The sequence below is a fragment of the Lepidochelys kempii genome, chromosome 11 (assembly GCF_965140285.1).
Source record: "Lepidochelys kempii isolate rLepKem1 chromosome 11, rLepKem1.hap1, whole genome shotgun sequence".
Classification (NCBI taxonomy): Eukaryota; Metazoa; Chordata; order Testudines; family Cheloniidae; genus Lepidochelys; species Lepidochelys kempii.
This window is the reverse complement of record NC_136390.1, coordinates 21,137,850-21,161,354: the sequence shown is the minus strand read 5'-3', so window position 1 is coordinate 21,161,354 and position 23,505 is coordinate 21,137,850. Positions and strand designations below refer to the sequence as shown.

At 39.2% G+C, this 23,505-nt stretch overlaps 1 protein-coding gene across 6 annotated transcripts in view; it reads left to right on the top strand.

Moving 5' to 3' along the window:
• Positions 1 to 23,505, top strand: part of LRP1B (LDL receptor related protein 1B) — a 1,329,376-nt gene that overhangs the window by 1,297,468 nt on the left and 8,403 nt on the right. For all 6 annotated transcript variants that reach the window (XM_078847919.1, XM_078847920.1, XM_078847917.1 and 3 more), the window contains 2 exons: positions 19,693 to 19,769; positions 21,574 to 21,664. In XM_078847919.1, coding sequence (XP_078704045.1) covers positions 19,693 to 19,769; positions 21,574 to 21,664 — 168 coding nt within the window. The remainder of the gene's footprint in view (positions 1 to 19,692; positions 19,770 to 21,573; positions 21,665 to 23,505) is intronic.

The window sequence follows — 23,505 nt, the reverse complement described above, 5'->3', positions numbered from 1 at the left end:
CTTCTGCAGACTAAACAATCCCAGTTCCCTCAGCCTCTCCTCATAAGTCATGTGGTCCAGACCCCTAATCATTTTTGTTGCCCTTCGCTGGACTCTCTCCAATTTATCCACATCCTTCTTGTAGTGTGGGGCCCAAAACTGGACACAGTACTCCAGATGAGGCCTCACCAATGTTGAATAGAGGGGGACGATCACGTCCCTCGATCTGCTCGCTATGCCCGTACTTATACATCCCAAAATGCCATTGGCCTTCTTGGCAACAAGGGCACACTGCTGACTCATATCCAGCTTCTCGTCCACTGTCCTATTGGTGGCCCGATACAAATCAGTCACAGCAGGGTTCCAAATCTAGTGTCTTGTGTATCTTTTTAGTTTTCTTTACTTTTGGACTTTGCTGGGTCCGGAAATAAAAATACCATAATTCTATAAATAAGATGGTTTCTACAATATTTTTTACTAACCATGAACCAAGAGAGCCTGATCTCTCAAGACTTTGAGGCCAATTAAGATTGAGAGACCAAACTAAACATCTAAAGTGTGAATGTCCATCTGTCACTACCACATCTATAGTTACAAAAAATAATGTTTTACTAGCAAATAAGATGATTAAGTATCTACAGTTCTTCAGCAATCTTATACATTAATTATAGCATAAGATAATTCATAACAGAATAGAAACATATTTTTGCATCATGAAAAGAGGTTTTTTCCCCTTATTATTATAGGGTAGTCTATTGACATCCTATCACTAACCTTTATGACAAGCTGTCAGCCTGCAATTCACTATAGATACTCACGGCAGGAATTCAGCTTGAACATCAAGAAAAATTCAAAAATTCAAAATATATTTGAAAAAGTCTGTCTCCTCATCTCCACCCTAACCTACTATTAACAGGCTGTGCTTGCTACAGTTAGCCGGGACAATCCAGATTTGTCATGCAGACTCTGTGGTTACATTTCTTCTACCATGCACCAGATCTTCTATCTCCGTGGTTCACCTTTTATCTATATAACCCAACTCTAAAGCTATATTTGGGGCACTAGCAGCTCCATTCCACCAGAAACCATTTTTCTGTCTTATGCTTCTTGCTACTATGGAGTGTTAGTGGGGTATCCCTACCCCATGCCTCCCAACATTTCCAGGGGCTAAATTGGGACACAGCACCACTCAGATTTGGCCTGTCTGCCTCTCCATAAATGGAGATGAAGGGCAAATGGACCAAATTTGATTGGCATTGCAGCATAGCACACAGGGTCACAACGCCAATCAAATTTGGTCCGTCTGCCCTCCATCTCCATCTATGAAGGGTCATATGGGCCAAATCTGAGTGGTGCTGCAATGCTGTGTACCAGCTCCTTCAGGGTTTGGTAGCTGTTACAACTGGGGAGCCCAGGGCAATTGGGAAGTCTTTGCTATCCCCTTTAGAAGGGGATATTATATCTTTGCTATTTTAGATATGGCAAAGCAGGCGAAGAACCTAGAGCTTGAATCTAAAAAGTCCATTTGTGGGGACACCCAATTGGTGTCTAGAGGTTTTCCACAGCTGTACCCAACCTATGAGCACTCATTCGTTCAGAAATAGCAAAGAGCTCAGCTGGAACATTAGGATCTTCTCCCCAAACCTGATCTGGAGAGGCTGCATCAAACTGGCTGGCAGGCACCAAACTACGCCAACAGGAAATGGCCCTCTCTGGAAAATTCCCTGAAAGGTAAAGCCTTATTGCTATCTCAAGGGGAAATTAGCGGGTGCCTCTCCAAGTCTACTTGTCCCTAGGCAGAGCTGCCACTATCTTATCCAGTTACTCTTTCCTCAGAGACTAAAGGTTTCTCTCCTATACCAACCTTCTCTTTTGCCCCCTTCTCAGCTATGTCTATGAAAAGGTCTTATTCCTTACCAGAGGTATGGAACCCCCGCCCCCCCCCCCCAATACCACCCCGTAAATAAAAAAAAATCCCAAAAGGGGGGGAATCAATAAAGATACTGAAACATAATAAAATGTTCTAAGAGACACCAGAGATCTTTTCCTTCTCTCCCTAGCTCTGACTACACCCCACACAAACAGGGAGCTTTCTGAATCTGACTATGAAGAGGAAGAACTGAAGAATATGGATATACTTTTTCAACCAGAGAAAGTGAAGGAACAATCTCAACCCAAAGGAAACTGCTCCTCTCAAACAAAATCAGACTTCATCATACTTCCTCCATTCATTCTCTGAAGATGTCTGTCATTAGCGAAGAGAGAAAACTAAGGGCAAAAGGACAACAAAGCTAAAAGGACATGAAGAAATCATATAAAATCCAGGAATCAGATATTCCATATTATCCCTTCCAAAATTTGTCACCACAGGACGAAAGATATGGCAATCCTCTAAGAGGACTTCTTCCAGAAGGACCCCACCAAGAGGAAGATAAAAAAAGCACAATTTGGAAGAGTCGAGCATTCTGAGCCTCCTCACTGCATCATTTTTATTATTATTCATTATTAATAGTTTATTTACTTATATTATGGCATCAGTTAGAGGCCTCAAGGTACATTTTACCAGGTACTTGTACAAATTTACAGTAAAGACTATCCCTACCCCCAGAGATGACAATGTAAATAAGTAAGATGGTAAAAATGATGAATGATTCCAGTACAGAAATAATAACTTGCCAGCATCATGTTAGGCCTACTTTTTTCTTTCTTTTGTTTAGTTGACATTTCATTTATTTTTTTAATATATTATTGGGGTTCTATTTTTTAAAAATTGTATTTACACTAAATGTCTTATCAGGAAGAGGTGGTAGTATTACAGGGCCGGAAAGGGAAATATGTGGGATGGAAGGTCAGACTGGAGAGAGGAAAGGAGGAGAGTAGCATGGAGGGCAGTTGGAATGAGACTGGAATGAGGAGACTGTAAAGGAATGGTTGGAAGCAGCTAGAGCTAATCAGTAGAAGAGAAAGTAGAAACTGTAGAAAGCAGTCTGAGATTACAATGGACATAGACATTATCAGTGTTCTGTGGTGTCTGCTGGAGCTGCTTCTTGATTTTCTCTGGACCCAGAGCTGACGGTCCTGGGGTTGTCATGAGAGTGCTCTTAACAGAGATTCTTTCTTCATGAAGCCAACATGGCTAAAGAGAGAAGGAAGTTGTGTTTGTGGGTTCCTTCACAGTTCAGGGTCTGGACCAAAGAAGGGGGCATAGTCCTAGCTATTTCTCATCTCTTCCACTCCAGTGCTGCTGTACCTGCTTAGTCTGTTTTTTTGTCTTTTTCCCTAGTGGATTGAGTTTCTCTCATGCCCATGCTGGCTCTGCCCTGGAGTTTCTTTCTTTCCAAAGCCCACATAGCAAGGATGAGACACTGGGCATGAAGCCCAGTGCCCCGGACACCAAGGGCACGTAAAGTCAGATTTTAAAGCCAGAAGAGACCATTGTGATCATCTTCTGGACTTCTCTGTAACACAAGCCATCTGACCTCCCTGAATTAATTACTCACAAGTGCACCTATCTGAGAAAAAACTCTGAGAGAACAGAAAACTTGGCCCATCACTGGTCAAATGTTCTTTCTATCTCTACCCCACTCTATCACTTACTCGTGCTAGGTTTTTGCATAGGAGGGGATAAGGACAATGGGATTCCATAAAGAGTAACCAAGATGCTTATTTTGCCCCAAGCCATCCATTATTTCAGTATAAGTTAAAAAATTAACAAAATTCTATTACCAGTTTAAAGATAGTTATCAGCCACAAAAAATCCACCATCCCAATGCTTCTGTATTTCTTGAAAAAATGGCCCTGAACAACATCATCTCAGCCTTGAATAGTGCTATCAAAGTGGAATTCTCCAGGTATCCAGATTCCTAAGAGCAGCCACTTCTCTAAGCTGGCAGTCAGATCCATTTTCCTGTCACAGGATCGATTCCATCATGGAATAAAGTCTCACATTTCATCCCTTTTAACCAATCAAAACACTGTTCTTAGTAGCCAACACATCACCCACAACAGTCTCTGAGATGACTCCTCTAAGGATACAGAAACCTTACTGTATCTTCCATGATGACAAGGTCATACAAACTCCAGAAATAAGAAATGTAAACACACAAGTATTTATTTCTTAGGCAAGAATTCTGCATTCCCTTTGGTCAAAAAGTACACCATCAGATGGAAAGGCTATGACTCAAACCTGGGTGAGTAATAAAAATATATCTCAAATGCACTGACTCCTTTAGAAAACAAGCAGCACTTTTTTTCTCTTTTTAGCCTAAATATTGTGGGAAAATAATATCCAAATTGTTCCATTTAATATTAAAGTGCTGAATAAGAAAGCTTATTTAGCATAAAGTAGACCAGTTCATGAAGGGATCAAGGGCTATTATACAAAGTCCATGGTGTCACCATGAGACAAATGGACATAAGCAACCACAGAAGAAGGAATCTGCAAGGCTGTTACCTGATTCTCCATCAACACAACAAGATAGCCATGTACTTTTCTGAAGATGCATATTTTGGCACAATGTGGAACCTGAATTCCTAACAATTAGTTTTAGGAATAAAGGGAACACTCTTGTTTTATTTTCTCCCTTCTTCTTATTCATCCTTATGGCTCACTATGTCCCACCAATAACTGACTGGGAGACAAGAAGTCCAGAAGCAGAATGGTAAATTTAACTAATGATGTCTAGTGTGGCAATGACCTTCTGCAATCAGACCTCTCCTGCAATTGGACCCACTGTGGATGTATTGTTAGGAATATGACTTGTGCAGTCTTAAGAGCATTCTATTTTTAGACCGTTATTGTCAAGTTTTTAACATTAAAATGTATGAATCAAGTTGTTTTGCACAATTAAGTGTATCTACAGCTTTGGTAGCACGCATTCGGTGGGTGATGCAAGCAGCACAGGTAAGCCTGGAACCTGAAAGACATGTCTGGACTGCTTCCAGGAACTGCAGCAAGAGTCATAATTTGCTCATAGCAACTGAAGGGGAGGTCAGTTTCAGAAAGAAAATAATCAAGTAACAAATTTTCCATTTATTTTGATCGCATGCCACCCATCTTTTCCATCATTTTCTCTCTTATTTGATGTTTGACTTACTTACTTTACTTGATTTTCATCTCTTCCCTCATCATTAATTCATTATATGTATACTCCTTCCCAAATACATGCTTATTATTATAATTCTCAATTAGTATTATTTATTATTTCCATTGATGTACCACATGGGGACACCAGATGAGATTGGCACCTCACTGTAATAACAATTATAGAAACACACAATAAAGGATAGACCCTGCTCTAAAGAACTTAAAATCTAAACTGAGGCAAGAAGTAACAATAGGCCGATCCAAATCCTGTTGAAGTCAATGGGAGTCTTTCCACTTACTACAGTGGGCTCTGAACCGACCCCCAGGTGATTGTGACACACAAGTATAAGGATAACAAAAATCAGATCATATGGTTACATTGGTTAGTTATTGCAGAGCTTTAAGGTTCTTGACTGTTACAAGTGATGATTTTTGCATATTTAATTTTAAATAATAAAATCATCCTTACACTAATGATGTATAACCCAGCCATCATTTGTGGATTGATTTCTGGTAGGGGGTCACATCAGAGGTGGGGTCTTGAGAACAGATTTGAAGGAGAGAGTATTGGCCTTGATTAAAGGGGCATTCCATGCACAAAGACAGCTTGAAGATGAGCGTGGGAGAAGCTGACAGGGAAATGGTGTGGGAAATGGTGCTTGTGCCATTGCTGAAGCAGAGAAAAGGGGAGGGAGTGACAAAATAAGAGATAATAGTGGACAAGTAGGGACAGGCAAAGTTGTGAAATGCCTTAAAAGTGAGGACAAGAAGCTTTAACTTTGATTGACTGAAACAAGGGAAATGAATGGAGTGCTTCAAAGAGGAAATTGATGCAGTCAGAGCAATGAACAAAGATGACCTTCAGAGCTGCATTTTCATTTGATTAGAAGTGGACAATGTGTCTGTTAGGGATACCAAAAAGGAAGAAATTGCAATAATCAAGCTTATATTCCTTACAATACTATACCTCTCTTGTTATCTCTGTTCTGTTATACAGCTTTTTAAGTGTGAACACTCAATCACAGTAAATCTCTCTATGTAAACATACTGTATGTGCAGAAGAGGGTTTCATAACTATGGCAGAAATCCTGTCAAAGAGGGCATTTTTAAAAATCATGGGCCTGTTTTACAACTAGCAATAGTATGCGCTAAAGGCACTTGACCTGGCACACTGATTGCATTTTCTGAAATCTATGTTGAATCGAGTGAGAGCTACCAATATAGCATAGAGAGGACTGAATGAAACTAAAAGGCAATTCTAAACTATGGTAGGCCAATAAAGTGACAGAGAAGAACAGATTTGTTAAATATTTTACGGTAAATGTAACTCCATAGGGTACAGTTAATGGGCTACCTAATTATAATTACCTGGAGACTTTCACGTGTAGCATTCTAGTTCACCAAGATCTTTCCTGTTCAATTGAAACTAAACTAATTTAGTATGAACACTTTCAATTTGGAAGAGATCAATAAAATTTAATTGTATATTCTATGAGATCCTTTGTTCAAGCTGTATCCCAACCCAAAATGCCTTAGAGACATTAATTCAGTTGGTGATGTAAAAAGTAATAGTGCAAAGGAGAGATGAAAAGATATTGGCAAAGGAGAAAAGATATGTTGTTCTTTGAACATTTTCTGCTTGGCTTCTGGGTTTGGTGATGCATGTACCCTCAGCACACGAGCTTGAAACTTTCTGGATTGCAGGATACATTGGGGTGCTTCCATGCCCTGCCACTTATTTCTTTTACCACAGAAAACAGCAGACAGGCACTCACCAATGTCTCTGCATGTCCTGTCCCAGTGTAGGGAGTTCTGATTCTTTTGTTGTATTAGCTAATTAGGGTAGATTCAGCAATGTTGTTAGATATCGGTGCACATTTTGCCAATTTTTGGTACCATTGAACAGCTTCTTACCTGAAGGTTTCTTGACCCTCACCAATATTGGTGTGTTTTTCAATTGTTTTCTTGCTTCAGATGAGAGATCAAGTCCTGCCTCAAGCTTTATCTATCCTGCAATGAACACTGTGCAATAACCATATAATTATGATTCATGCATAATGGTGTTCAGAGTCAGAGATTAGCTTAAAGGTTTTTAAAGACATAGTAGATGTAATTTTTCCCCAGGGTGTCACTACAGGGTAGAGTTAAATGTGTTTGGCTGCCTCAAATATGCATTTCCATCACTTAACATGTTTGGATTTATTTTATCTTTAAGTCAGTTGTTCCTGGGTTTGTAATTCTTGTTTTTTGGGTTGGTTTTTTAATCATTACAACATCCATGTGATATTTTTATCATTAAGTTATGGATATATACTAAACATTTACTTCATTTTAAAGTAGATTTTATCTGGAAATTTCCTCTGTTTTTTAATTATTAAAAAGTCACACTCAAAAACCCCATTAAGGTAATAGTACCATATTATATTTCTAATAGTTTGAAAACATAGAGTATCTACCTTAAATCTAAGGGCCAGACTCACCAATACACTCACTGCTCAAAGTAGCCAGATTGTACTTGCCAGGTACTTTCAGCTCCTGAAATCCACATTCCCCTGCACAAAAACATTCCAGTTTTCCCCTCTGTCTGCCCAGCATAGGTACCCACCATCTTCCTAAAAGGCTTGATTCCCTTTGGTCCCAATAATGAAAGGCAGTAACATTCTTAAATGTAGTAAATGCACCAGATTTCAGAGAGTTGTAGCTACATGAAAAGTTTTCAGAGTCTGTGTCATTCATTATAAAGATCATTCAGGACCAAAAATTGGTCTGACACAGAGTGTGAAACTTCTTAAAAGGAGCATTTTTTTATTTTTACATTTTGAGAAAATTCTATCTGTGCCTAGAGTAAGAGCTTTCATTTTGTGGTGGATACACTCTATTCCTTATGTGAAACTAAGTTTAAGTACAAAACTCAACTTAAACTTAACTATGGATCCATGAAGAGAGCTTCCATAATTTCTTTATCTCTGAAGTTGCCATTCTTATCTCTGAAGGTGCTGTTTTTGGTTGTCTGCAAACTGTAGGCACAATCCATTTAAAGAACTATACTTAGTTTCTTATCAGATAATGTGGTCCTTCCTAAAGTAGCTTCAGCATTTCATGTTAACTAGCACATCTCACTTCCATCATTTAGTCCTATATCCTCACATTCTAAAGATGTCAAGCTATCCTCATTAGATATTAGAAGAGCAATGAAATATTACCGAGCCTGGACTGGAATAATTAGAATATTAAAGACATTACTTATCCTATCCAATGTAAAAAAAAAAATCAAAAATATCCAAAGTTAAAATATCCTAGTCTGTGAGAGCAGCTATCACTCAAACATATACAAGGGCAGATAAAACACCTCCAAGCCACCCTTCAATCCACTCTTTCACTAAATGCTACAAGGTGGATATAGAATGGGGCCTTTAAATGTATAGTCCTGCAGTCAGCTATGATCCCTTAATATCTACCCATGATATTTTATATATTTAATTCCTTTCTCATTTTCTGCTTGCTACTCACCAGCATTTTCAAGTGTTTTCCAGACAGATTCCCTTCCTTCATATAAAAGATTTGCCAGTCGGCATACATAGTGTTTGTTATCTAATACTTCTAATTGTTATGAAAGTTGTGTTGCATCTTTGGAAGCGTATCTGTGAGTAAATATAGCTCCCTCAATCTATATAAGGAGGGCCTTGTTCCAGGAGTTTCTATCAGAGCTTCCTCTGTGACCATCATCAAACACGCAGACTGACTAAGATTGATGGTGTTGCACCAGACATTGGGTAGTGAAGTTCCCAGATCTGGCTCAGTCCTGAGAATCCATGAGTTTCAGGTGGTCCACAAGCAGTGTCAAGTAGGATCAAGGTATGCATGCCTTCACGGGTTGACGGAGAGCAAGGTTAGCTGGGGTGTTTTTGTCCATCCTCGTAACCTGGCCAAAGAGCATGCATTGCCATTTTTTAATATAATGAGTGATTGAAGGAAGGCAATGTCTTTGAGAGATTGTGACATTTTTTTCACAAAATCAAACCACTTTATGCTCAGAATTTGGTGCAGACCACGCATATTTTGTGCTGACACCATGCAGAACGTCCACTTTGCTGAATCCTGATGCCTCTGAACTCTGCTTGCCTGATGCCTATGCTTTTAAGAAAAGTTGATGCATACTGATGCTTACTGGTTCAACACCATTCCATAACTTTGGAATGGCTTTTTGTACTTCCTCAGGTGATGGAGGATCAGTGTTCACCCCTGGATTTGCTGCTATGTGGTTTTCTAGGTCACAGAGCTCTAGACAGTCGTCAGCTGGTCCACAGTTCAACACATTTTCATAATGTGTTTTCCATTTGTCCAGGATCTCATCATCATTTAGCAGGGAGAGCCATCTGGTTTCATGACAAGGATCTTAGAAGGCTGTTTATGGCTACCATCCATGCTAGTGATGGTTTTGTAGGCAGGATGCAGTTTGATGTTCTTTGGGCTGTCGTCTGCTTTGTTGGCCAAGGAACCGACATGTTGGACATAAACCTCATGGTCATATTTTGCCATAGCCAGGAAAATGTCTTTTAGTCCTTTACATTCTTGGATATTTCCCTGCTTGCATGCTTCTGCCGTTTTCACTAATATATCAAAGGCCTTTTTGGAAAGCCAAGGTTTCTTGTGCAACCACCTGATTATTCCAGCAGCAACATGTGATATAGCATTACATTTATCACTCAGGAGATCTCCACATTGTCTGAGAGGGTACCAAGGTTAGATATGCAATTCATGAGGGACTGTCTGTATTTCACGGCTTCAACAGGATCTTCAGAAAGATGCTGGATATTGTGTGCTGCTGAGGGCTTATCTGTTATGGGGTCCTGGTTTAGGCACCTTAACAGCCATTGCTGGACCTGGATTTTAAAAAGTGGATGTGCCATGAAATAAATAGACAACATTCTTGTCAGAAATTTCTCCACAGTGAAGCACCCGCAAACTCAGACCATACATTAATTGTTGCTCAGCTCTCACTGCATCTTCCAACTCCTTGCAAGCTAGATGTTCGCCAACAATGCAATATCTGCGAGCATTGGCATGGCCAATTCAAGCCTATCAAGTATGGATTCTGTATATTAGAAGACAAATTTTCTATAAAACGTTTTGGTGCAGGAACCAGGTTATCGTATGTGTTGGTACAGTATCTATCATAATGGGGTCCTCAACTTGACTTGGACTTCTGGATGCTATCACACTACAAATAACAAATAACAACAGTAAACCCAGGACTTCTCTCCCAGCTTGTAAGTAGTTTTAATTTTAGTGATATGAAATTTGCAGCAGGGATGGTAACAAGAGTTTTGACGATAACTGGGCTGGGGTCCCAACATTCAGCTTTTTCATTGTTTGATAATGCGTATCCATGTGTGACTTAAAGCAAAAATATGCATGCACTCTCAGCACCTCGGCAGGAACCCTGCGAGAAGTAGTAATTGTTGTGGCTGTATGTATAATCATGGGACTGAACATTTGGACCTGAGGTTTGCAAAGAGCAGCACCCACAGTCCTAATCCCACTCTAGAGCCTTTGACTCTCAGGCTCATCATCGCTTTCAAGCTGTATTTGTTTGTTCATGGTCTAGTTAGGTACTGTCATTATCTGTCTTGATAATTCTTGCTAATTCAAAATATTACTGTTAGGCTCTATGGTATTATGTGGTCCGGTAGGTCCCAATTATTTTCATGCCTCCTTATTTTTCCAGTCAGAAGCTCTGGATAATTGTTCCAAATAAACCCAGTACCCATGTTAGATACCAAAATGTCTGTTACTGATTAACACATTTGCTATCATCTGTACCTCAAGGAGATTTATTAATCCAATGATTATTGCTACTGTGCAGCATTTTCCTTAAGAGTACCTTACATCCAAGAAAGCTAAGTTAAAAGCTTTCTAAATCGGGAAGCTCTGTGTCTTGATAAACCAGTGCCATTTTCCTTAACATTGAAGTTGGACATGTTATAAAGTCAGCACAGATCAACAATTATCACACTGCAGTATCTGAGCTATAGCAGTACAGTATATCCCTATATTTAGTACAGAGAATAACACAATGTCTCAGTGATTAGTGACTCTTTGGGAGATTTTCTGAGGCCCATACATTCTTGCAAAATTTTCCTGTAAGATTTCACTTTCATGTCTTGATAATGAACCTTCACTAATTTCACTTCCTTTTCCAGCTTGCCACATCCCTTAAGGCCACATCTTCGGGGTTTATTTCCATTTCCAAAACAGAGACATTTGAGATTCTCATTCTAAGGAGCAGGGCACCAATTTGAGTCTCTGTCCAACTCTTAAAGAAACTTTTTCCCTTCAAATATTTTAGTCAGAGCTAGCTGTAGTTTTTCAAAGATTGCATCTCAGCAAGTTTAATCCACATGCTGCAGTATTCCTCAACAAAACTGCAGAAATGTTGCAAACCATTGGTAAGAAGTACAAAGACTTTCATTCTAAGATTGTCTGAAGATAACAGTTCTGATTGTTGCAGCATAAATAAACTAGGAAGATTTATGGTGTTTCTGTAAAGAGACTAGAAATACTTAATTTGTAATCATGCATTGGAAGGTGATCCTGTGAAGTGGCAAATACCTAAGCACTAATTTTGTAAATTAGGCTAGAATAATAATAATTTCCATTTGATATAATAGCTCAAAAAGGGGTTTATAAAGAATTACACAAATGCAAAATAAAAGGAGTGTGCATCTCTTTTATGATAGAATCATAAAGTATTGTGTGCTTCTAGAATATGCTAAGGTGATGGCAAACAATAATGAAAATGCTAGTTGATTTGAGTTTTAAAATTAATTGCATACATTACTGTGTGTCCTATTTTCTGATGTTAATTCAACTAACCCTTTCCCTGAAGGCAAGAACTTTAAATATGTTATGACCATTTTTAACTGTGAGGTCAAACCAGAGCCATAACTACCATCATATTACACTTTTTCCATTGTGCGAAAGGTTTTTGAAGCATTAATTAACAAATTAATGAACGTGTTAATACATACCATCAGTGCAACCAGTCTAGAGGCTGCATCTGTAGAACATGTAGTGGAATAAAAATAATGATCAGCTTAACTTTTATCTTAATGTGTGAAACACTTAAAAACTATAGCCCTAAATTTTGAATTGCACTATGCAAGTGCCCTGTGTTCTGGGGTGGGGAAAAGGAATAGGGAGGATATTGCCGGTCTCCCCAGTGAATGCACAAAGACAAAATGCTGCTAATTCCCTCGGTGCTAAAGAGGCAAGTTAGCACACCTAATTGTGCTCCTGGGTTTCCACACAATTTGACCCATTGTATTTTGTACTTTTCCAAAGTATTTTAGTATCATGGGCCAATATCACTGGCCAAGCTGGTTAAATTAGTCTTTAACACGCTGGTAACTGAGAAATTTATCTTTATATTTAACACTCAGATAAGAAGCATATAGCAATGGTTGGTGAAGGGAAAACAGTGTTTAAAGTAGTTCTCAAGTTAATGGTATAAGCCACATTTCTCATTATATTTTAATGCATTCAATTTATGCTTATATTTATAAACAGTTCAAAAATATTTGTAAATATTACAGTATTAATCCATAATGAATATTTTATAATATTAATGTTAAATTTATGAATGATTTTATAAGGCTATAAAAATCAATTGTTTTACTGAATCATCTTTTTGCAAGGCTGTTCACTTGAAACACAAATCTCAGAGGCAAATTGGGACACCTTTTTTGGGTTAACACCAAATATTGGTGGATTTTTATATTCCATCTATACACAGTGAGTAATCTTGTATCTGCCATTATTTAGATTGCATTTAGTAATTTTGTATTAAAAATTACCGTGGGTTCAGTTCCTGTGGCTACAATTTCAAGCTCAACAGAGTGAAAATCACCTCTGGTGCTTTTCTCAAATTTGGAGACTCCAGGAATACACGAAGTCCAAGGATAATGATCACATACACAATCACAAGTACAAATTCCTATCTGTACTACAAGTTTTATTAAAGCAATAAGTAAAGTTACAATTACCCATGTATCTAGAAATCCTACCAAAAAAACCCCCACAACATGCTATGACTAAGACTAGTCATGCTCACATTCTCGATATTCTGGAGGGCAATGAACCTGTCAATAGACAATCACTGATAGAGGGATGGATCCTGCTGGGGTTTCTTGTGGCGCTGTCCCATGGGGTCTTCCCACTTTTACCCAACCAAGGAACCTCTTTTATATTGTGGTTCTGACCACACCTAACACCTATGCATATGCATGAGGATTTCAATCTTCTTTTCCTTATCTATAGTTCCACACCCTGTGAATTTTGGGGTGCCTAATTTTTCATAGGTTGTTTAGTTCCTCTTATTCTCATTAGCATCTATGCACAACATGTATCCTGCATGAGGACGGGATATTCCATGATATTACAACCAGGTGTCTCATGATCTTGGACAATATCTTTTTGTTTATTGCAATGTAGTTTTTCATAGCATTACCTATCAGCACATCTTTTACAGTAATCTTGTGACCTTACTGGCATAGGGTTATTTCTAGGTCACCTACTCATGTCAAGCGTTCTTAAGCCTATGGCCTAGTATGATTAAGCTAAAATCTTACAGGCCTCAGCCAGTAGGTCTTACATTCCAGTATGGTTTACTTATATACCTAATATATACTCATCACTCTTAAATACTTGTCAATCTTATACTTCTATAATCCTGCAACTTAAATCTATTTAGCATACCTTGATTATATCTGAAATCGCATATGAATTGACCGCAACACCACATAGTACAATGATAACTGGATGATAATGAACTACAATATTTTATTTTATCAGCCTCAGAACAATTAAGTCGAAATATGTCAAAGTACTTGGCAAATATAACCAGATTTTACAATGTTAGAACACCCATGATCCAGAAGGGTACACATATTTTCTTGTTTGCCCTACTAAATGCCGGTAAACTGGATTGCATAGAAAAGTTAATCCCTTTACATCAAAATCCCTTTAAAGATATTAGAACAATGAATTTAAAGTCATCTTTTCATTTTGTATAAACTCTGTGATATTAATGTGTAAAATGTAGTTGCTTCTAACTTGCATAATGACAGGTTTCAGAGGAACAGCCGTGTTAGTCTGTATTCGCAAAAAGAAAAGGAGTACTTGTGGCACCTTAGAGACTAACCAATTTATTTGAGCATGAGCTTTCGTGAGCTACAGCTCACTTCATCAGATGTTTACCGTGGAAACTGCAGCAGACTTTATATACACACAGAAATCATGAAACAATACCTCCTCCCACCCCACTGTCCTGCTGGTAATAGCTTATCTAAAGTGATCAACAGGTGGGCCATTTCCAGCACAAATCCAGGTTTTCTCACCCTCCACCCCCCCACACAAATTCACTCTCCTGCTGGTGCTAGCCCATCCAAAGTGACAACTCTTAACATAATCAAGTCGGGCTATTTCCTGCATAGATCAAGGTTTTCTCACATCCCCCCCGCCCCCATACACACACAAACTCACTCTCCTGCTGGTAATAGCTCATCTAAACTGACCATTCTCCAGGTTTAAATCCAAGTTAAACCAGAGCATCTGGGGGGGGGGGGGGTAGGAAAAAACAAGAGGAAACAGGCTACCTTGCATAATGACTTAGCCACTCCCAGTCTCTATTTAAGCCTAAATTAATAGTATCCAATTTGCAAATGAATTCCAATTCAGCAGTTTCTCGCTGGAGTCTGGATTTGAAGTTTTTTTGTTTTAAGATAGCGACCTTCATGTCTGTGATTGCGTGACCAGAGAGATTGAAGTGTTCTCCGACTGGTTTATGAATGTTATAATTCTTGACATCTGATTTGTGTCCATTTATTCTTTTACGTAGAGACTGTCCAGTTTGACCAATGTACATGGCAGAGGGGCATTGCTGGCACATGATGGCATAGATCACATTGGTGGATGTGCAGGTGAACGAGCCTCTGATAGTGTGGCTGATGTTATTAGGCCCTGTGATGGTGTCCCCTGAATAGATATGTGGGCACAATTGGCAACGGGCTTTGTTGCAAGGATAAGTTCCTGGGTTAGTGGTTCTGTTGTGTATGTGGTTGTTGGTGAGTATTTGCTTCAGGTTGCGGGGCTGTCTGTAGGCAAGGACTGGCCTGTCTCCCAAGACTTGTGAGAGTGTTGGGTCATCCTTTAGGATAGGTTGTAGATCCTTAATAATGCGTTGGAGGGGTTTTAGTTGGGGGCTGAAGGTGACGGCTAGTGGCGTTCTGTTATTTTCTTTGTTAGGCCTGTCCTGTAGTAGGTAACTTCTGGGAACTCTTCTGGCTCTATCAATCTGTTTCTTTACTTCTGCAGGTGGGTATTGTAGTTGTAAGAAAGCTTGACAGAGATCTTGTAGGTGTTTGTCTCTGTCTGAGGGGTTGGAGCAAATGCGGTTGTATCGCAGAGCTTGGCTGTAGACGATGGATCGTGTGGTGTGGTCAGGGTGAAAGCTGGAGGCATGCAGGTAGGAATAGCGGTCAGTAGGTTTACGGTATAGGGTGGTGTTTATGTGGCCATTGTTTATTAGCAGTGTAGTGTCCAGGAAGTGGATCTCTTGTGTGGACTGGACCAGGCTGAGGTTGGTGGTGGGATGGAAATTGTTGAAATCATGGTGGAATTCCTCAAGGGCTTCTTTTCCATGGGTCCAGATGATGAAGATGTCATCAATATAGCGCAAGTAGAGTAGGGGCTTTAGGGGACGAGAGCTGAGGAAGCGTTGTTCTAAATCAGCCATAAAAATGTTGGCATACTGTGGGGCCATGCGGGTACCCATAGCAGTGCCGCTGATCTGAAGGTATACATTGTCCCCAAATGTGAAATAGTTATGGGTAAGGACAAAGTCACAAAGTTCAGCCACCAGGTTAGCTGTGACATTATCGGGGATAGTGTTCTTGACGGCTTGTAGTCCATCTTTGTGTGGAATGTTGGTGTAGAGGGCTTCTACATCCACAGTAGCCAGGATGGTGTTATCAGGAAGATCACCGATGGATTGAAGTTTCCTCAGGAAGTCAGTGGTGTCTCGAAGGTAGCTGGGAGTGCTGGTAGCGTAGGGCCTGAGGAGGGAGTCTACATAGCCAGACAATCCTGCTGTCAGGGTGCCAATGCCTGAGATGATGGGGCGCCCAGGATTTCCAGGTTTATGGATCTTGGGTAGTAGATAGAATATCCCAGGTCGGGGTTCCAGGGGTGTGTCTGTGCGGATTTGATCTTGTGCTTTTTCAGGAAGTTTCTTGAGCAAATGCTGTAGTTGCTTTTGGTAACTCTCAGTGGGATCATAGGGTAATGGCTTGTAGAAACTCGTGTTGGAGAGCTGCCGAGCAGCCTCTTGTTCATATTCCGACCTATTCATGATGACAACAGCACCTCCTTTGTCAGCCTTTTTGATTATGATGTCAGAGTTGTTTCTGAGGCTGTGGATGGCATTGCGTTCCGCATGGCTGAGGTTATGGGGCAAGTGATGCTGCTTTTCCACAATTTCAGCCCGTGCACGTCGGCGGAAGCACTCTATGTAGAAGTCCAGTCTGCTGTTTCGACCTTCAGGAGGAGTCCATCTAGAATCCCTCTTTCTGTAGTGTTGGCAGGGAGACCTCTGTGGATTAGTATGTTGTTCAGAGGTATTTTGGAAATATTCCTTGAGACGGAGACGTCGAAAATAGGATTCTAGGTCACCACAGAACTGTATCATGTTCGTGGGGGTGGGGGGGCAGAAGGAGAGGCCCCGAGATAGAACAGCTGCTTCTGCTGGGCTGAGAGTATAGTTGGATAGGTTAACAATATTGCTAGGTGGGGTGAGGGAACCATTGCTGTGGCCCCTTGTAGCATGTAGTAGTTTAGAAAGTTTAGTGTCTTTTTTCTTTTGTAGAGAAGCAAAGTGTGCGTTGTAAATGGCTTGTCTAGTTTTAGTAAAATCCAGCCACGAGGAAGTTTGTGTGGAAGGTTGGTTCTTTATGAGAGTATCCATTTTTGAGAGCTCATTCTTAATCTTTCCCTGTTTGCTGTAGAGGGATCCATCGTCTACAGCCAAGCTCTGCGATACAACCGCATTTGCTCCAACCCCTCAGACAGAGACAAACACCTACAAGATCTCTGTCAAGCTTTCTTACAACTACAATACCCACCTGCAGAAGTAAAGAAACAGATTGATAGAGCCAGAAGAGTTCCCAGAAGTTACCTACTACAGGACAGGCCTAACAAAGAAAATAACAGAACGCCACTAGCCGTCACCTTCAGCCCCCAACTAAAACCCCTCCAACGCATTATTAAGGATCTACAACCTATCCTAAAGGATGACCCAACACTCTCACAAGTCTTGGGAGACAGGCCAGTCCTTGCCTACAGACAGCCCCGCAACCTGAAGCAAATACTCACCAACAACCACATACACAACAGAACCACTAACCCAGGAACTTATCCTTGCAACAAAGCCCGTTGCCAATTGTGCCCACATATCTATTCAGGGGACACCATCACAGGGCCTAATAACATCAGCCACACTATCAGAGGCTCGTTCACCTGCACATCCACCAATGTGATCTATGCCATCATGTGCCAGCAATGCCCCTCTGCCATGTACATTGGTCAAACTGGACAGTCTCTACGTAAAAGAATAAATGGACACAAATCAGATGTCAAGAATTATAACATTCATAAACCAGTCGGAGAACACTTCAATCTCTCTGGTCACGCAATCACAGACATGAAGGTCGCTATCTTAAAACAAAAAAACTTCAAATCCAGACTCCAGCGAGAAACTGCTGAATTGGAATTCATTTGCAAATTGGATACTATTAATTTAGGCTTAAATAGAGACTGGGAGTGGCTAAGTCATTATGCAAGGTAGCCTGTTTCCTCTTGTTTTTTCCTACCCCCCCCCCCCCCAGATGCTCTGGTTTAACTTGGATTTAAACCTGGAGAATGGTCAGTTTAGATGAGCTATTACCAGCAGGAGAGTGAGTTTGTGTGTGTATGGGGGCGGGGGGGATGTGAGAAAACCTTGATCTATGCAGGAAATAGCCCGACTTGATTATGTTAAGAGTTGTCACTTTGGATGGGCTAGCACCAGCAGGAGAGTGAATTTGTGTGGGGGGGTGGAGGGTGAGAAAACCTGGATTTGTGCTGGAAATGGCCCACCTGTTGATCACTTTAGATAAGCTATTACCAGCAGGACAGTGGGGTGGGAGGAGGTATTGTTTCATGATTTCTGTGTGTATATAAAGTCTGCTGCAGTTTCCACGGTAAACATCTGATGAAGTGAGCTGTAGCTCACGAAAGCTCATGCTCAAATAAATTGGTTAGTCTCTAAGGTGCCACAAGTACTCCTTTTCTTTTTGCTTCTAACTTGTTATACATCCAAGCTGATGGGAGATATTGGAGAGCCCATTGCACAGCATGCGCTTGAGACAGCTAAAATGTTTCTTTTTCCTGCAGTATCCAGTATGGAGAGTTTTCAGATTCTGAAGTAAACTTCATTATAAGGAGAGCTGGGCAAATAGTGCAAACAGATTTCATGAATATATGTGTTTCAATTTTAAATGGATTTCCTGAAGCCATATTTGTGGCAGTTTCATCGTTGTTTCTCTGATCATTCATGGAGAGCAAATGTGAAAACTTGAACAAATATTTGAAGAAACCATATTTTATATTTGCACTAATTGCAGCAAAAGACCTACCTATGCATCCAGGCCCCTGTCCAGCAAAGTACTTAAGCACATGTTTAACTTAAAGAACATGGATAGTCCCACTGAAGTCAGTGGAATTACTCCTGTTCTTGAAGCAAAGTGAATGCTTAAGTGGTTTGCTGGATCAGGGACCCAGACAGGTAACACACACAATACTAAGTTACTGATCCCAAATGCAACTATCCAATTCAGGTTCAGATATATGGAAAAGGAAATAAGGAAAACTGTCAGAGAATTGCAGTTGAGCATTGTATGAGATCAAATAATGCTGCATTTTGTAAAGCCACTTATCTCTGTCTCTTGTTGGCTGTGCATGTAGAAATAGTATACTGTAATAATTATTAATATTGTTATTTATATCAGTTATTTCAAAAGTTCCAGCATTTGGTGGCATGATACTGAAATGAATAAAGCCAAATTGTGGAAGTCCTGCTATAACATACTAAAAATATTACTAAAAACGAAATTAAAATAGTTCCTAGTGTATGAATGCTAATGTTAATAGTCACTGGTATAATAGATCTTTACATACATTTGTGTTTGTCTTTTATTATAATTGAGTAACATTTGCAATTTCATAAAATGACTGCATGTTTAAAAATTCAATAATAATAATAATAATAATAATAATAATAATTAATAAGTGTTTGCAATTCAAACCTACAGTTTGTAAAATAGTGAAGGAAGGAAGAAAACAAGGTAAAAATGCTATGCAGAATGTTCCCAATGTCATGCCAGAATATTGAGGACCTCTTTACACAAAGCTTATTGTTCATTTTGTAAAATGGCTCATGTACCTTTTGAGAAGATGGTGGTGGTCTCTTTAATAGGTTACTGTGTTAACAGCTGTCATCCATTAATTTTACCATCTTAATTGGATCCTTTTAGATGTTCAGCCAACTGGTCAGGCACGCAGTGCGAGAGGCCAGCTCCCAAGAGCAGCAAGTCTGACAATATCAGTACAAGTAAGTGCTTCAGATTAACTACTACATCTTATAAAATATTGTTAAATTTAAAAATGATAAACTGGTGATATTTTAGTATGTGAGTGTATAAAGTGATGTGCTGCAGATTACATTTTTTAATGGCAAGGATTTTGCTCTTATTTCTGATTTTTAATTGACGTGCAGTTCTACATAAAACATTCTGGATTACTGTCAAACTATGGCATATTTTATATGCCCACTTCTTTAAACCCAGCATGTTTTTTTCTTCGAAAAAGCAGTATCAGGTGACAAATGCTTGGTGAAATTCACTCCTGTGGAGAGACTCAGCACAAGACTTTTGACCACTGAAATCGCTCTTAAAGCCTCAAAATAGGGTTTAAGTGGTTTATAGGCTTTGCATTTGCTCATCCTGCCCATGAAAATTGTTCCTTTAAATAAAATTAATACACACGAAGATTCAGTAGAAGAAAACAGTATTACAATACTGCTGAAGGGCTTGTCTGCATGCATACTGAGTTTGCAGCTGGTGTGTGTGGGGGGGTTAATTTATCCCCCACTAGCCTGCCACATGCTAACTGTCCATGTAGACCCTGCTGCTGTGTCCAAAAGTTTATTAGTGCCCTTTAATCTGCTCCCATTTCAAAGTGGCATAGATCAAAGCACCCTAACTGCTAATGAGCATAAGCAGGGTCCACGCGGAAAGTTAACACGTGAGGAGTACTGCAAGGTAGATTCACTCCCCAGCTTCCCACGAACTAAATGTTCACATAGACAAACCCTTAAACTGAAGAAATTAGCTGCAGTGTTTTTAGTATGAGGGTGACACCCAGTTTTACATCTCAGTTGCAACCAATTCAGCTGGAGCAGTAGAACAAATTGTCCACTGTTTAAATGAGCAACTAGCTGAATGCAACGCAGTCTAGACAACACAAATAATGCTAATTGGCTGGCGGAAGCAGCCAGAAGAATTGGTAGAACTTATATCAGCACCTCTTACTGAGGAAGCGCATATGCCATTGTAAAACAGTTGCTCAACTCTGGTGTGGTGTTAGGTCCCACATTGCTCCTGGAACCAAAGTAGTAGCTGCTTGGGAAGATGAGTATGACCTTTTCTCTCCAGTGTGGACCTTGCCACAATTATCCATGCCTTCTTCTCCTCAAGATTAGATTGCTGTAATGCCCTTTTCTTGGGGACCATTCAGAAGCTGAAGCTAGTGCAGAATGCGGCAGTTTGTTTATTAAGTGGAGATGCACATTGGAAATACATTGAATTAATGCTCTGCGATCTACCCTGGCTTCAATAATCTTTCAGATAGAATTCAAGGGCATAAGGGGAAGATCTGTGATTATTAATATATGGGAGAGCTACTCAGAGCACTAAATGCCTTTAGCATTTTTACAAATATAAATAAAAGATATTGCCTGTAATATTTTAATTTTTCACGAGGGATGTGTTGAAATTTTAAAGAAAATGTGTGACCTTCACAACGGGAGTGCATAAAATATAACAATAGGCTTGAACGGATACTTTCATTACAACAGTATCTGTAATCCAAAAGTGTTTATAACAAATTTTTCTTTGTTTGCCAAATAGCAAGGACAGAGTTCTGAAATGCAGGTATTGTGGATGAAAACATTCAGAATATATGTAACAACACCTACATTGCTTTTTTTCATTGTCAATATTTAACCTTCCAATCACTGTCCTCTGATTAGAAGGGTAAACTAAACTATAACTTTTAGTTTTGTTTTTAGCAACTTTACCTGGTCTGGAAACTGTTAGACTTAAACTAGCGTATTCAACGTTATTTCTTTGCTGCAGGAAGCATTGCAATCATTGTTCCTCTTGTTCTCTTGGTGACTTTGATCACTACTCTGGTAATTGGTCTACTTCTTTGTAAAAGAAAACGAAGGTAAGTAATTTCATATTAGTGTGCTTAAATTATGTGTGACCTAAAAAAGAAAAATTAAAAATGGAGAGAAACACTTACAAATATTTTAATGTCTAGAAGCTGTATCACAAACATCGGACACTTACCTCATATAAAAATGTGGTAGGTGCTGTACAGAAACATTGGAATATACAATTCCTTCCCCAGAGGTCTTACAATCTGTGAGCCCAATCCTGCAAGGACTCTACACAAGTGAATAATTGTATTCACATAATTAGTCTCATTAACTCCTGTGTATTTTGGTCTCAGTTCAGTTGTTGGATTTATTGTGTGGGTGCTGGGTGGTGCTGGTGGCCTGTGATATACAGGAGGTCAGACTAGATGATCTGGTAGTCACTTCTGGCTTTAAACTCTATGAGTGAACAAGGTTACTCATGTGTGTAAATGTTTGCAGGCTCAAGCCCTAAAGAACTTTCTTCTAAACATAGCTTACTCTAATTCATAGAATATCAGGGTTGGAAGGGACCTCAGGAGATCATCTAGTCCAACCCCCCACTCAAAGCAGGACCAATCCCCAATTTTTGCCTCAGATCCCTAAATGGCCCCCTCAAGAATTGAACTCACAACCCTGGGTTTAGCAGGCTAATGCTCAAACCACTGAGCTATCCCTTCCCCTATTCACTTACATTTGATTAATATTTGATTTTACATAATATGTTATAGTGGAAGTGTAATCAACTTAAAAAATATAATAAAATGTGTTAACATACTAGAAATTTAAAGATTCACAAACTCATCCTTAGCCCAGATAACATTAATAGCTATATATTTTTTCCCAAAACCTAACATAAAATTCTTGTTGAGTATTTTCAAATGTAAATCCTAGAGACTAGACACATTCATACAACAGGGACACATATGTGGATGAAAAGTTAAGAATCAAACTTAAATAAAATTGTCCTTTCTAATAAACCATGTGTTTTTGCAAAGGTTACTTCTTCTTTTTTTACAATGGTTTATATCTGGTTTGCACCGCATGTCAAAAGATTTTCAGATAGATGCTTTTGTATATCTGGACAATACCAGGCTTTTTCCTCGTCAACAAAACTTACATAGCAGATAGTCCTGACAGAGAGCTGTAAAGAGAAAAGTATTTACATATATATCTTCTAAGTTCAATAGCATAAATCTCTGTGTGTGAACCAGTCAGAATTATCTGCTAGAAACCAATCTATTTCACGTAAAAATCCATATTTTCTTTCTATATTACCTACCTTGTTTCACTCATATTTTTCTTAACACTTAAAACATTGTTATATGAAAGATAAATATGAAAGTATTATACACATTAATCAGTGGAAAACAGTAAGCCAGTATATATTTGTTTACCTAATGCATATAAAGATGTACCTGTTGACCAATTTACAACTTTCTCTTAATGAACGGATTTGAATCCTTTTTCTTTCAATTTTCAGTTTGTGGATTTAAAATTTTATGAGCACTCACAGGAAAATAATTAAACTCTAAAACAAATTGTTCTTTTTATCATCATATATTATATGCCTGTTTTAAAGGATCAAGTATTTAGTAAGATGGTGCAAATATAGACAGTTAAACTGATAGGACCACTCTTAAGTCCACATTTTCAAAAGTGGCCATTGATTTTAATTTCTCAGACTGAGACACCTTGGGCCTATTTTTCAGAAGTGTTGAGCTACCATAACTCCACCTGAAAACAGTAAGTGGTTCAAGCACTCATCATCTTTCAAAATTAGACCCTACATGTCTCAAACTGGGCATCCCAAAATTGAAGGGCCCAAAATCAGTGACTACTTTTGAAAATTTGGGCCTCTGTCTATAAC